Source organism: Oncorhynchus nerka, unplaced genomic scaffold (genome assembly GCF_034236695.1).
Source record: "Oncorhynchus nerka isolate Pitt River unplaced genomic scaffold, Oner_Uvic_2.0 unplaced_scaffold_1480, whole genome shotgun sequence".
Taxonomy (NCBI): domain Eukaryota; kingdom Metazoa; phylum Chordata; class Actinopteri; order Salmoniformes; family Salmonidae; genus Oncorhynchus; species Oncorhynchus nerka.
The window spans coordinates 19,955-36,318 of record NW_027039834.1 but is presented as its reverse complement, the minus strand read 5'-3'; the positions used below and the strand labels follow the sequence as shown (position 1 = coordinate 36,318).

Below are 16,364 nucleotides of genomic sequence, written 5' to 3'. Positions count from 1 at the left end.
GACTTTGGCGGATGTCGTGACATGAAATCTGATTGTTTTTTGCTAATTCTTTTGATTCGACAGAATTGGCTGTAGGGCAAACTGTTTTTCAAGGGAAGTGGGTGACAACTATCAGCCCTCAACAAACTGTAAAGATCAGTGGGTTCCTGTAAAGATCAGTGGGTTCCTGTAAAGATCAGTGGGTTCCTGTAAAGATCAGTGGGTTCCTGTAAAGATCAGTGTATAGAACATTATCCTCACACAGGATCAGAAGATCAAAGAAACTGATCTGATGTGTATCAGATTACATTGTACATCTCAGATGCTCAGAACAAGAGTTAAGAAAAGCATGGAATGCCTGGAGCTGTTTTGCATCACCCCTCTATAGAACAAAAATATCAGCAATATACCGTTTTCAAATAATGATGTTAGGCAATAATCGTTTCTTGAGTGGATTAAAAATGGACTGTTTCTCCATGTAACCCACATACAAATTAGCATAGTTAGGAGCCATGGGGAATCCCATAGCAGTACCCTTCGTCTGAATAAATAAATAATTTAGAAACATGAAGTAGTTGTGTGTGAGTACTATTTCAACCAATATTATAATGCAGGCACTGGAAGGTAGTTCATTAGGGTCACGTTGAGGAAGAAAATGTTCCATAGCTTCAATAGCGCCCTCGTGTGGAATATGTGTATAACTACTCAACATCAAAAGTAGCTAACAAAGTATTATCAGGGAGAGGATCAAGAGATTTAATAATAGAGACCATACTGCTGGTGTCCTTTACAAAGGAGGGGTGCTGTTCTGAGATCATACTGCTGGTGTCCTTTACAAAGGAGGGGAGCTGTTCTGAGATCATACTGCTGATGTCCTTTACAAAGGAGGGGTGCTGTTCTGAGATCATACTGCTGATGTCCTTTACAAAGGAGGGGTGCTGTTCTGAGATCATACTGCTGATGTCCTTTACAAAGGAGGGGTGCTGTTCTGAGATCATACTGCTGATGTCCTTTACAAAGGAGGGGAGCTGTTCTGAGATCATACTGCTGATGTCCTTTACAAAGGAGGGGAGCTGTTCTGAGATCATACTGCTGATGTCCTTTACAAAGGAGGGGAACTGTTCTGAGATCATACTGCTGATGTCCTTTACAAAGGAGGGGAGCTGTTCTGAGATCATACTGCTGATGTCCTTTACAAAGGAGGGGAGCTGTTCTGAGATCATACTGCTGGTGTCCTTTACAAAGGAGGGGAGCTGTTCTGAGATCATACTGCTGATGTCCTTTACAAAGGAGGGGTGCTGTTCTGAGATCATACTGCTGATGTCCTTTACAAAGGAGGGGAGCTGTTCTGAGATCATACTGCTGGTGTCCTTTACAAAGGAGGGGTGCTGTTCTGAGATCATACTGCTGGTGTCCTTTACAAAGGAGGGGAGCTGTTCTGAGATCATACTGCTGGTGTCCTTTACAAAGGAGGGGAGCTGTTCTGAGATCATATTGCTGGTGTCCTTTACAAAGGAGGGGAGCTGTTCTGAGATCATACTGCTGGTGTCCTTTACAAAGGAGGGGAGCTGTTCTGAGATCATACTGCTGATGTCCTTTACAAAGGAGGGGAGCTGTTCTGAGATCATACTGCTGATGTCCTTTACAAAGGAGGGGAGCTGTTCTGAGATCATACTGCTGGTGTCCTTTACAAGGAGGGGAGCTGTTCTGAGATCATACTGCTGATGTCCTTTACAAAGGAGGGAGCTGTTCTGAGATCATATTGCTGGTGTCCTTTACAAAGGAGGGAGCTGTTCTGAGATCATACTGCTGGTGTCCTTTACAAAGGAGGGGAGCTGTTCTGAGATCATACTGCTGGTGTCCTTTACAAAGGAGGGAGCTGTTCTGAGATCATACTGCTGATGTCCTTTACAAAGGAGGGGCTGTTCTGAGATCATATTGCTGGTGTCCTTTACAAAGGAGGGAGCTGTTCTGAGATCATACTGCTGGTGTCCTTTACAAAGGAGGGGAGCTGTTCTGAGATCATACTGCTGGTGTCCTTTACAAAGGAGGGGAGCTGTTCTGAGATCATACTGCTGGTGTCCTTTACAAAGGAGGGGAGCTGTTCTGAGATCATACTGCTGGTGTCCTTTACAAAGGAGGGGAGCTGTTCTGAGATCATATTGCTGGTGTCCTTTACAAAGGAGGGGAGCTGTTCTGAGATCATATTGCTGGTGTCCTTTACAAAGGAGGGGAGCTGTTCTGAGATCATACTGCTGGTGTCCTTTACAAAGGAGGGGAGCTGTTCTGAGATCATATTGCTGGTGTCCTTTACAAAGGAGGGGAGCTGTTCTGCGATCATACTGCTGGTGTCCTTTAGGAGAGGAGTTGTTCTGAGACCATACTGCTGGTGTCCTTTAGGAGGGGAGCTGTTCTGAGATCATACTGCTGGTGTCCTTTAGGAGGGGAGTTGTTCTGAGATCATACTGCTGGTGTCCTTTAGGAGAGGAGTTGTTCTGAGGTCATACTGCTGGTGTCCTTTAGGAGAGGAGTTGTTCTGAGATCATACTGCTGGTGTCCTTTAGGAGAGGAGTTGTTCTGAGATCATACTGCTGGTGTCCTTTAGGAGAGGAGTTGTTCTGAGGTCATACTGCTGGTGTCCTTTACAAAGGAGGGGAGCTGTTCTGCGATCATACTGCTGGTGTCCTTTACAAAGGAGGGGAGCTGTTCTGCGATCATACTGCTGGTGTCCTTTAGGAGAGGAGTTGTTCTGAGATCATACTGCTGGTGTCCTTTACAAAGGAGGGGAGCTGTTCTGAGATCATACTGCTGGTGTCCTTTACAAAGGAGGGGAGCTGTTCTGAGATCATACTCCTGGTGTCCTTTAGGAGGGGAGCTGTTCTGAGATCATACTGCTGGTGTCCTTTACAAAGGAGGGGAGCTGTTCTGAGATCATACTGCTGGTGTCCTTTACAAAGGAGGGGAACTGTTCTGAGATCATACTGCTGGTGTCCTTTACAAAGGAGGGGAGCTGTTCTGAGATCATACTGCTGGTGTCCTTTAGGAGGGGAGCTGTTCTGAGATCATACTGCTGGTGTCCTTTACAAAGGAGGGGAGCTGTTCTGAGGTCATACTGCTGGTGTCCTTTAGGAGAGGAGCTGTTCTGCGATCATACTGCTGGTGTCCTTTACAAAGGAGGGGAGCTGTTCTGAGATCATACTGCTGGTGTCCTTTACAAAGGAGGGGAGCTGTTCTGAGATCATACTGCTGGTGACCTTTACAAAGGAGGGGAGCTGTTCTGAGGTCATACTGCTGGTGTCCTTTACAAAGCAAGGAGACATGGGCAGGGCTCAATATCTTGCTTGATAAATTGAAGACACTCAGCCTCGTGGGTTCTGGGACCGTGTGAACGCTCCCCTCTGCCTCTGGTAGTCGTTTCTTCTTACCCCGTCGGGAGCGGCATCTCGTCGGTGCGCGTGTCCACGGCCACCTCCGCCCTTCCGTTGGCCCAGGCTCTCGTTGGATAAACATCTGCCACTGGAAGCAGATGAGGCGCTGGTTGTAGTGTTGGTCAGACGGGCTGGATAGAAGGAAGCGGCATCCCTCCTGCGTCTGTCATGGAGAGGAGGAGCAGGACCTCGTCAGGGTTTCTCCAGAAGTAGACTTTATCCTCGGCCTTGTCTTTTTTGTCGTGGTTGAAAATCTTGATTTTAAGTTCCTTTATTTCTGTAGACAACTTGTCCTGGAGCGCTCGGTTAGTTTTCATCAGTTCATTAAATATGCCATCATCATTAACAGCTCCTTGCAGGGCTGTGCGTTTCTCTTCAATCGTGTTATCCATTTCAATCAAATGCTTTTTCAACTGCTCAACAATTATCTTATCATGCTCCCTTTGGCTGTCTTCAAAGTGATCTTGTTTGGGTCTTAGACCAGTGTCAGGAAAATAATTATCATTCCACATCGTTTAAGAGCTTTTTGCATAGGATTCAGATCGGCTCAAACACACAAAGCAGCCAATCAGCATACAGACAGTAATAAACATGAACAAACCAGTGTGACCTGATTACCCAGTAAATCCCTCCACTTCTGTTAACCCAGTGTGACCTGATTACCCAGTAAATCCCTCCACTTCTGTGAACCCAGTGTGACCTGGTTACCCAGTAAATCCCTCCACTTCTGTTAACCCAGTGTGACCTGATTACCCAGTAAATCCCTCCACTTCTGTTAACCCAGTGTGACCTGGTTACCCAGTAAATCCCTCCACTTCTGTTAACCCAGTGTGACCTGATTACCCAGTAAATCCCTCCACTTCTGTGAACCCAGTGTGACCTGATTACCCAGTAAATCCCTCCACTTCTGTTAACCCAGTGTGACCTGATTACCCAGTAAATCCCTCCACTTCTGTGAACCCAGTGTGACCTGATTACCCAGTAAATCCCTCCACTTCTGTTAACCCAGTGTGACCTGATTACTCAGTAAATCCCTCCACTTCTGTTAACCCAGTGTGACCTGATTACTCAGTAAATCCCTCCACTTCTGTTAACCCAGTGTGACCTGATTACCCAGTAAATCCCTCCACTTCTGTTAACCCAGTGTGACCTGATTACCCAGTAAATCCCTCCACTTCTGTGAACCCAGTGTGACCTGATTACCCAGTAAATCCCTCCACTTCTGTTAACCCAGTGTGACCTGATTACCCAGTAAATCCCTCCACTTCTGTGAACCCAGTGTGACCTGATTACCCAGTAAATCCCTCCACTTCTGTTAACCCAGTGTGACCTGATTACCCAGTAAATCCCTCCACTTCTGTTAACCTAGTGTGACCTGATTACCCAGTAAATCCCTCCACTTCTGTGAACCCAGTGTGACCTGATTACCCAGTAAATCCCTCCACCTCTGTGAACCCAGTGTGACCTGATTACCCAGTAAATCCCTCCACCTTTGTGAACCCAGTGTGACCTGGTTACCCAGTAAATCCCTCCACCTCTGTGAACCCAGTGTGACCTGATTACCCAGTAAATCCCTCCACTTCTGTTAACCCAGTGTGACCTGATTACCCAGTAAATCCCTCCACTTCTGTTAACCCAGTGTGACCTGATTACCCAGTAAATCCCTCCACTTCTGTTAACCCAGTGTGACCTGATTACCCAGTAAATCCCTCCACTTCTGTGAACCCAGTGTGACCTGATTACCCAGTAAATCCCTCCACTTCTGTGAACCCAGTGTGACCTGATTACTCAGTAAATCCCTCCACTTCTGTGAACCTAGTGTGACCTGATTACCCAGTAAATCCCTCCACTTCTGTTAACCCAGTGTGACCTGATTACCCAGTAAATCCCTCCACTTCTGTTAACCCAGTGTGACCTGATTACTCAGTAAATCCCTCCACTTCTGTTAACCCAGTGTGACCTGATTACCCAGTAAATCCCTCCACTTCTGTTAACCCAGTGTGACCTGATTACCCAGTAAATCCCTCCACTTCTGTTAACCCAGTGTGACCTGATTACCCAGTAAATCCCTCCCACTTCTGTTAACCCAGTGTGACCTGATTACCCAGTAAATCCCTCCACTTCTGTTAACCCAGTGTGACCTGATTACCCAGTAAATCCCTCCACTTCTGTTAACCCAGTGTGACCTGATTACCCAGTAAATCCCTCCACCTCTGTGAACCCAGTGTGACCTGATTACCCAGTAAATCCCTCCACTTCTGTGAACCCAGTGTGACCTGATTACCCAGTAAATCCCTCCACTTCTGTTAACCCAGTGTGACCTGATTACCCAGTAAATCCCTCCACTTCTGTTAACCTAGTGTGACCTGATTACCCAGTAAATCCCTCCACTTCTGTTAACCTAGTGTGACCTGATTACCCAGTAAATCCCTCCACTTCTGTTAACCTAGTGTGACCTGATTACCCAGTAAATCCCTTCACTTCTGTTAACCCAGTGTGACCTGATTACCCAGTAAATCCCTCCACTTCTGTTAACCCAGTGTGACCTGATTACCCAGTAAATCCCTCCACTTCTGTGAACCCAGTGTGACCTGATTACCCAGTAAATCCCTTCACTTCTGTGAACCCAGTGTGACCTGATTACCCAGTAAATCCCTCCACTTCTGTGAACCCAGTGTGACCTGATTACCCAGTAAATCCCTCCACTTCTGTTAACCCAGTGTGACCTGATTACCCAGTAAATCCCTCCACTTCTGTGAACCCAGTGTGACCTGATTACTCAGTAAATCCCTCCACTTCTGTGAACCTAGTGTGACCTGATTACCCAGTAAATCCCTCCACTTCTGTTAACCCAGTGTGACCTGATTACCCAGTAAATCCCTCCACTTCTGTTAACCTAGTGTGACCTGATTACCCAGTAAATCCCTCCACTTCTGTTAACCTAGTGTGACCTGATTACCCAGTAAATCCCTCCACTTCTGTTAACCTAGTGTGACCTGATTACCCAGTAAATCCCTTCACTTCTGTTAACCCAGTGTGACCTGATTACCCAGTAAATCCCTCCACTTCTGTTAACCCAGTGTGACCTGATTACCCAGTAAATCCCTCCACTTCTGTGAACCCAGTGTGACCTGATTACCCAGTAAATCCCTCCACTTCTGTTAACCTAGTGTGACCTGATTACCCAGTAAATCCCTTCACTTCTGTTAACCCAGTGTGACCTGATTACCCAGTAAATCCCTCCACTTCTGTTAACCCAGTGTGACCTGATTACCCAGTAAATCCCTCCACTTCTGTGAACCCAGTGTGACCTGATTACCCAGTAAATCCCTCCACTTCTGTGAACCCAGTGTGACCTGATTACCCAGTAAATCCCTCCACTTCTGTGAACCCAGTGTGACCTGATTACCCAGTAAATCCCTCCACTTCTGTTAACCCAGTGTGACCTGATTACCCAGTAAATCCCTCCACTTCTGTGAACCCAGTGTGACCTGATTACTCAGTAAATCCCTCCACTTCTGTGAACCTAGTGTGACCTGATTACCCAGTAAATCCCTCCACTTCTGTTAACCCAGTGTGACCTGATTACCCAGTAAATCCCTCCACTTCTGTTAACCCAGTGTGACCTGATTACTCAGTAAATCCCTCCACTTCTGTTAACCCAGTGTGACCTGATTACCCAGTAAATCCCTCCACTTCTGTTAACCCAGTGTGACCTGATTACCCAGTAAATCCCTCCACTTCTGTTAACCCAGTGTGACCTGATTACCCAGTAAATCCCTCCACTTCTGTTAACCCAGTGTGACCTGATTACCCAGTAAATCCCTCCACTTCTGTTAACCCAGTGTGACCTGATTACCCAGTAAATCCCTCCACCTCTGTGAACCCAGTGTGACCTGATTACCCAGTAAATCCCTCCACTTCTGTGAACCCAGTGTGACCTGATTACCCAGTAAATCCCTCCACTTCTGTTAACCCAGTGTGACCTGATTACCCAGTAAATCCCTCCACTTCTGTTAACCTAGTGTGACCTGATTACCCAGTAAATCCCTCCACTTCTGTTAACCTAGTGTGACCTGATTACCCAGTAAATCCCTCCACTTCTGTTAACCTAGTGTGACCTGATTACCCAGTAAATCCCTTCACTTCTGTTAACCCAGTGTGACCTGATTACCCAGTAAATCCCTCCACTTCTGTTAACCCAGTGTGACCTGATTACCCAGTAAATCCCTCCACTTCTGTGAACCCAGTGTGACCTGATTACCCAGTAAATCCCTCCACTTCTGTGAACCCAGTGTGACCTGATTACCCAGTAAATCCCTCCACTTCTGTGAACCCAGTGTGACCTGATTACCCAGTAAATCCCTCCACTTCTGTTAACCCAGTGTGACCTGATTACCCAGTAAATCCCTCCACTTCTGTGAACCCAGTGTGACCTGATTACTCAGTAAATCCCTCCACTTCTGTGAACCTAGTGTGACCTGATTACCCAGTAAATCCCTCCACTTCTGTTAACCCAGTGTGACCTGATTACCCAGTAAATCCCTCTACTTCTGTTAACCCAGTGTGACCTGATTACTCAGTAAATCCCTCCACTTCTGTTAACCCAGTGTGACCTGATTACCCAGTAAATCCCTCCACTTCTGTTAACCCAGTGTGACCTGATTACCCAGTAAATCCCTCCACTTCTGTTAACCCAGTGTGACCTGATTACCCAGTAAATCCCTCCACTTCTGTTAACCCAGTGTGACCTGATTACCCAGTAAATCCCTCCACCCCTATGAACACAGTCCATTAGCAGTGCATTGCTAGCAGGCTTTGTCTCCAAGGCTACACCCCACCCTATTCCCTCTATAGTGCACTACTTTTGACTAGAGCCTGAACATACACCTGGGCTCTGGTCAAAAGTAGTGCCATTTGGGACACAGTCATCTTCTCCAAATATCCTCTGCTGTAAGTAACCTGCTGTAAGTAACCTGCTGTAAGTAACCTGCTGTAAGTGACCTGATGTAAGTGACCTGCTGTAAGTGACCTGCTGTAAGTAACCTGCTGTAAGTGACCTGCTGTAAGTGACCTGCTGTAAGTGACCTGCTGTAAGTAACCTGCTGTAAGTGACCTGCTGTAAGTGACCTGCTGTAAGTAACCTGCTGTAAGTAACCTGCTGTAAGTGACCTGCTGTAAGTGACCTGCTGTAAGTGACCTGCAAGTAACCTGCTGTAAGTGACCTAAACCTTTGGCTGAGTTGTTCCAACCTCAATCTTCAGACTCTGGACCCCACCACCTCTCTATCTAATCAATGGGGAGCCAGGACATTCTGTGCTTCTACACCTGCATTGCTTGCTGTTTGGGGTTTTAGGCTGGGTTTCTGTACAGCACTTTGAGATATAAGCTGATGTACGAAGGGCTATATAAATACTATTTTATTTTATTTGGAGGGTCTTTACCATAGAAATAGAATGAGTAGAATGGCTTGTAACATGACTTCTATTCATTTTAGTTCTGTGTTATTTACCCTCTCTCTGTATGGAAAGGTTTTGGTTCAAGTTACACTACAATACGTTTTTCAGGTGTCTCTCTCTCTATCTCTCTCATTCTCCCTCTATTTCTCTCCCCTTCCTTCTCTTGCTATTCAATACATCTTTACTTGCAGAATACTCATGTAAATATTGTCAAAGCAGAGGAACTGAAGTTGCTAGTAAAGTACAGTAAAATGTTCTAGATCACATATGTCAGAGTCAAGGCCCGCGGGCCACATCCGGCCCGCAAGAAGGTTTTTTACGGCCCCTGGGATGATCTTGATTTATTATTAGAACCGGCCCGCAGCAAGCCGGCAGCCCGCAGATCTTTTACACGCACCAATACTACATTTCCCACAATGCAAAGGTGACGCACCGAGCAGTAGGCTGCTTCATTTCAATATTTATTGGCACAGCAGTCGTCAGCATCACAGTAAAATTAACTTTCAGATACCCATCAAAAATGGCAAAACGGAAGGTGGATACTGAGAACCGGGGGTTTCAAACAAGGTGGGAGTCGGAGTATATGTTCACGAAGGTAGCTGGAAAACCTGTGTGTCTTCTGTGTGGAGAAAGTGTGGCGGTACTGAAAGAGTATAATCTGAGACGACATTATGAAACGAAACACGCGGACAAAAACAAGAATATGGACATGGAACAAAGGCTACAAAAGGCAGAGGAATTAAAACGAGGCCTCAAATCTCGACAGGCTCTGTTCAAAAAGCCAAATCACAAGGCCAGGCTGCTGTCAAGGCCAGTTTTATTTTGGCAGAAGAGATCGCTAAATCAGCCCGGCCATTTACGGAGGGGATTTCATCAAAAACTGCATGATTAAAGTTTGTGACGAAGTTTGCCCAGAAAAAGGCAACTCTTTTTAAATGTGAGTCTGAGCAGAAACACCATTGCCGAGAGAGTAGACCAGTTGTCCATCAATCTAAAAGAGCAGCTTGTGAAAAAGGGAAAAGATTTTATTGCATATTCCTTGGCTGTGGATGAGAGCACCGACATTTCTGACATTGCCCAGTTGTCAATTTTCATCCGCGGAGTGGACTCCAACCTAAGCGTGACAGAGGAGTTTTTGGCTTTACGTCCTATGCATGGCACAACTACGGGGGCATGATTTGTATGAAGAGGTGTCAAGATGTGTAAATGAGATGGAGCTGCCTTGGGAAAAACTCGTGGGTTTGACAACCGACGGAGCACCTGCGATGTGTGGACACAGGAGCGGACTGGTGGCGAAGATACGGGAAAAGATGCAAGAGGAAAACGCGACAGGTGAGCTGACAGCTTATCATTGTATCATACACCAGGAAGCGTTGTGCGGTAAAGCCTTGAAAATGGAGCATGTAATGAGCATCATCACGCGCACAGTTAACTTTATCAGAGCCAAAGGTTTGAATCACCGCCAGTTCAAGGCATTTCTGACGGAGTTAGAAACGGAGCATGGTGATTTGCCTTATCACACAGAGGTGCGATGGCTAAGCCAGGAAAGGTGCTTCAAAGATGTTTGAGCTTCGTGAGGAGATTTGTCTGTTCTTGGACAGCAAAGGGAAAGACACAACACAACTCCGAGACGAAATGTTTCTGTGTGAAATGGCTTTTCTGTGTGACATTACGAGTCATCTGAATGCAATAAACTTGCAGCTGCAGGGTCGGGATCGTGTCATCTCTGATATGTACAGTACAGTGAAGGCATTTAAAACCAAACTGACTCTGTGGGAGACGCAGATGCGGAAAGAAAATTTGAGCCACTTTCCCAGCTGCCAGACCATGAAAGAGAAGCTCTCTACCAGTGCGTTCCCGAGCACACAGTTGGCTGATAAAATAGGTATGCTTGCCGCTGACTTTCGACGCCGATTTGCTGACTTTGAAGCACAAAAAGCAGGTTGGAACTGCTCGGTAACCCATTTGCTGTTGACGTGGAAAGCTCACCACCAAACCTCCAAATGGAGTTGATTGACCTCCAATGCAATGATGCACTGAGGGCAAAATATGCGGCAGTGGGTGCTGCGGAGTTCGCCCGTTTCCTCCCGGCACAATGCCCCAGCTGCGCATCCAGGCTGCTCAAACGTTGTCTATGTTTGGCAGCACATACCTGTGTGAACAACTGTTTTCTTTGATGAACCTGAACAAAACATCACACAGAAGTCGACTTACTGCTGAACACCTCCACTCAATTCTGAGGATTTCTTCAGTTCAGAGCCTTACCCCGAACATTGATGAACTTGTGGAAAAGATGGGACACCACCAAGTATCACCCTCAACCTCAAACAAGTGAACATTACTGTGCAATCACATATTTAGAGTTTTTACTCAGTTCAAGTTTAAAAGTTAAAATTTAATATTTGTTTTCACTGCATGTTACTTCTCCTTAAACAAAGTGTTGTTTTTGATTAATAGATTTTTGCACTTTATTTTTTTGTATTTCAATCCAATTATATTTTAAAAATATTTCAGTTGAGTGGATGATAGAAAATTGCTATTATTGTTTTTTCTTTGAAGTAAATTTAGCCCACTTTTGCTAAAATAGAAAATATAGTCTACTGATGGTGCCTTGAATACCGGTTTCTTTCATTTAATGTTCATGTTATGGGGATATTTATATAAAGGAAATTTGTCTTTTGTGTCTGTTGAAAATTAAAGATTACTGACAGAGCCATAAGAAAATATTGCTTTATTTATCTGATCATATTGTAATATATTTGTTAGGTTTTCAGTAGGTTCAATTAGGTTCACTAGACTATATGCGTCATTTAAAAATTTTTCAATGAACATTCGAACAGTCCGGCCCTCGTCTTGTAGCTGATTTTTTTATTTGGCCCTCCGTCCATTTGACTTTGACACCCCTGTTCTAGATGAATATGCTGTAATTGAACCACTGTGTCCTGTATCTCTCTCCTCAGCTCGGCGACCCTGCCCTCCATGATGAAGTGTGTAGAGGAGAACAACGGAGTGGACAAGCGGATCAGTCGTTTCATCCTTCCCATCGGAGCCACCGTCAACATGGACGGGGCGGCCATCTTCCAGTGTGTCGCGGCTGTCTTCATCGCTCAGCTCAACAACATAGAGCTCAACGCCGGTCAGATCTTCACCATCCTGTGAGTGGGGTGGGGTCAGAAGGAATGGTGGGTGGGGTCAGAAGGAATGGTGGGTGGGGTCAGAAGGAATGGTGGGTGGGGTCAGAAGGAATGGTGGGTGGGGACAGAAGGAATGGTAGAATGGTGGGTGGGGTCAGAAGGAATGGTGGGTGGGGTCAGAAGGAATGGTGGGTGGGGTCAGAAGGAATGTTTGGTGGGGTCAGAAGGAATGTTTGGTGGGGTCAGAAGGAATGTTTGGTGGGGTCATGGTCAGAAGGAAGGGGTGGGTGGGGTCAGAAGGAAGGGTGGGTGGGGTCAGAAAGAAGGGTGGGTGGGGTCAGAAGGAAGGGTGGGTGGGGTCAGAAAGAAGGGTGGGTGGGGTCAGAAGGAAGGGTGGGTGGGGACAGAAGGAAGGGTGGGTGGGGACAGAAGGAAGGGTGGGTGGGGACAGAAGGAAGGGGTGGGTGGGGTCAGAAAAGAAGGGTGGGTGGGGTCAGAAGGAAGGGTGGGTGGGGACAGAAGGAAGGGTGGGTGGGGACAGAAGGAAGGGTGGGTGGGGACAGAAGGAATGGGTGGGTGGGGTCAGAAAGAAGGGTGGGTGGGGTCAGAAGGAAGGGTGGGTGGGGTCAGAAAGAAGGGTGGGTGGGGTCAGAAGGAAGGGTGGGTGGGGTCAGAAGGAAGGGTGGGTGGGGTCAGAAGGAAGGGTGGGTGGGGTCAGAAGGAAGGGTGGGTGGGGTCAGAAAGAAGGGTGGGTGGGGTCAGAAGGAAGGGTGGGTGGGGACAGAAGGAAGGGTGGGTGGGGACAGAAGGAAGGGTGGGTGGGGACAGAAGGAAGGGGTGGGTGGGGTCAGAAAGAAGGGTGGGTGGGGTCAGAAGGAAGGGTGGGTGGGGACTGAAGGAAGGGTGGGTGGGGACAGAAGGAAGGGTGGGTGGGGACAGAAGGAAGGGTGGGTGGGGACAGAAGGAAGGGTGGGTGGGGACAGAAGGAATGGTGGGTTGGAATTTTGCGACCCTGTGTCTGATGCTCTGACAATGTATCACATGCAGTGGCTCTGTCCCCACAGTGTGACAGCCACAGCGTCCAGTGTGGGCGCAGCAGGCATCCCAGCCGGGGGCATCATCACCATCGCCATCATCCTGGAGGCTATCGGCCTGCCCACCAACGACCTGTCACTCATGCTGGCCGTCGACTGGATCGTGTGAGTAACACATGTACAGTATAGAGAACCAATACAGCAAACACACGCACGCACGCACACACGCACATACACACACACATACACATACAAGTACACACACATACAGACAAGCACACACACACACACATAAACAGACAAGCACACACACACACACAGACAAGCATACACACATGGACAGACACATGTATGTACATTTGCATGGACATATGTACAAACACACACGCATAGACACACTCTTAATGTACTCACTCATTTTGGCCAGCTGCTATATCAAAATATCAGGTGTTATTTCCAGTAAGATACAGTAGACCTGTACAGTAGACAGTAGACAGTAGACCTGTACAGTAGACAGTAGACCTGTACAGTAGACAGTAGACAGTAGACCTGTACAGTAGATTGTATACCTGTACAGTAGACAATAGACAGTAGACCTGTACAGTAGACAATAGACCTGTACAGTAGACAATAGACAGTAGACCTGTACAGTAGATTGTATACCTGTACAGTAAACAGTAGACCTGTACAGTAGACAGTAGACCTGTACAGTAGACAGTAGACCTGTACAGTAGACAGTAGACCTGTACAGTAGACAATAGACAGTAGACCTGTACAGTAGATTGTATACCTGTACAGTAGACAATAGACCTGTACAGTAGACAATAGACAGTAGACCTGTACAGTAGATTGTATACCTGTACAGTAAACAGTAGACCTGTACAGTAGACAGTAGATCTGTACAGTAGACAATAGACAGTAGACCTGTACAGTAGATTGTATACCTGTACAGTAAACAGTAGACCTGTACAGTAGACAGTAGACAGTAGACCTGTACAGTAGACAATAGACAGTAGACCTGTACAGTAGATTGTATACCTGTACAGTAGACAGTAGACCTGTACAGTAGACAGTAGACCTGTACAGTAGACAATAGACCTGTACAGTAGACAGTAGACAGTAGATCTGTACAGTAGACAGTAGACCTGTACAGTAGACAGTAGACCTGTACAGTAGACAGTAGACAGTAGACAGTAGACCTGTACAGTAGACAGTAGACAGTAGATCTGTACAGTAGACAGTAGACCTGTACAGTAGACAGTAGACCTGTACAGTAGACAATAGACAGTAAACAGTAGACCTGTACAGTAGACAGTAGACCTGTACAGTAGACAGTAGACCTGTACAGTAGACAATAGACAGTAGACAGTAGACCTGTACAGTAGACAGTAGATCTGTACAGTAGACAGTAGATCTGTACAGTAGACAGTAGACCTGTACAGTAGACAGTAGACAGTAGACAGTAGATCTGTACAGTAGACAGTAGATCTGTACAGTAGACAGTAGACCTGTACAGTAGACAATAGACAGTAAACAGTAGACCTGTACAGTAGACAATAGACCTAGACAGTAGACCTGTACAGTAGACAGTAGACCTGTACAGTAGACAATAGACAGTAGACAGTAGACCTGTACAGTAGACAGTAGACAGTAGACCTGTACAGTAGACAGTAGACCTGTACAGTAGACAGTAGATCTGTACAGTAGACAGTAGATCTGTACAGTAGACAGTAGACAGTAGACAGTAGACCTGTACAGTAGACAGTAGACAGTAGACCTGTACAGTAGACAGTAGACCTGTACAGTAGACAGTAGACCTGTACAGTAGACAGTAGACAGTAGATCTGTACAGTAGACAGTAGACCTGTACAGTAGACAGTAGACCTGTACAGTAGACAGTAGATCTGTACAGTAGACAGTAGATCTGTACAGTAGACAGTAGACCTGTACAGTAGACAGTAGACCTGTACAGTAGACAATAGACAGTAGACCTGTACAGTAGACAGTAGACCTGTACAGTAGACAGTAGACCTGTACAGTAGACAATAGACAGTAGACAGTAGACCTGTACAGTAAACAGTAGACCTGTACAGTAGACAGTAGACCTGTACAGTAGACAGTAGACAGTAGACCTGTACAGTAGACAAGACAGTAGACAGTAGACCTGTACAGTAGACAGTAGACAGTAGACCTGTACAGTAGACAGTAGACCTGTACAGTAGACAATAGACAGTAGACAGTAGACCTGTACAGTAGACAGTAGACCTAGACAGTAGACAGTAGACCTGTACAGTAGACAGTAGACAGTAGACCTGTACAGTAGACAGTAGACCTGTACAGTAGACAGTAGACCTAGACAGTAGACAGTAGACAGTAGACCTGTACAGTAGACAGTAGACAGTAGACCTGTACAGTAGACAGTAGACAGTAGATCTGTACAGTAGACAGTAGACAGTAGACAGTAGACCTGTACAGTAGACAGTAGACAGTAGACAGTAGACCTGTACAGTAGACAGTAGACAGTAGACCTGTACAGTAGACAGTAGACAGTAGACAGTAGACCTGTACAGTAGACAGTAGACAGTAGACCTGTACAGTAGACAGTAGACAGTAAACAGTAGACCTGTACAGTAGACAGTAGACAGTAGACAGTAGACCTGTACAGTAGACAGTAGACAGTAGACCTGTACAGTAGACAGTAGACAGTAGACCTGTACAGTAGACAGTAGACAGTAGACCTGTACAGTAGACAGTAGACTTGTACAGTAGACAGTAGACCTGTACAGTAGACAGTAGACCTGTACAGTAGACAGTAGATCTGTACAGTAGACAATAGACAGTAGACCTGTACAGTAGACCTGTACAGTAGACCTGTACAGTAGACAGTAGACCTGTACAGTAGACAGTAGATCTGTACAGTAGACAATAGACAGTAGACAGTAGACCTAGACAGTAGACCTGTACAGTAGACAGTAGACAATAGACAGTAGACCTGTACAGTAGACAGTAGACCTGTACAGTAGACAGTAGACAGTAGACCTGTACAGTAGACAGTAGACCTGTACAGTAGACAGTAGACCTGTACAGTAGACAATAGACAGTAGACAGTAGACCTGTACAGTAGACAGTAGACCTAGACAGTAGACCTGTACAGTAGACAGTAGACCTGTACAGTAGACAGTAGACAATAGACAGTAGACCTGTACAGTAGACAGTAGACCTGTACAGTAGACAATAGACAGTAGACCTGTACAGTAGACAATAGACCTGTACAGTAGACAATAGACAGTAGACCTGTACAGTAGATTGTATACCTGTACAGTAAACAGT

General features: G+C 46.1%; 1 protein-coding gene across 1 annotated transcript in view; it reads left to right on the top strand.

Moving 5' to 3' along the window:
- The window catches only part of LOC135568568 (neutral amino acid transporter A-like), a 40,391-nt gene that overhangs the window by 12,086 nt on the left and 11,941 nt on the right, over window positions 1-16,364 (top strand). The window contains exons 4-5 of the mRNA XM_065015365.1: window positions 11,827-12,021; window positions 13,065-13,199. Coding sequence (XP_064871437.1) covers window positions 11,827-12,021; window positions 13,065-13,199 — 330 coding nt within the window. The remainder of the gene's footprint in view (window positions 1-11,826; window positions 12,022-13,064; window positions 13,200-16,364) is intronic.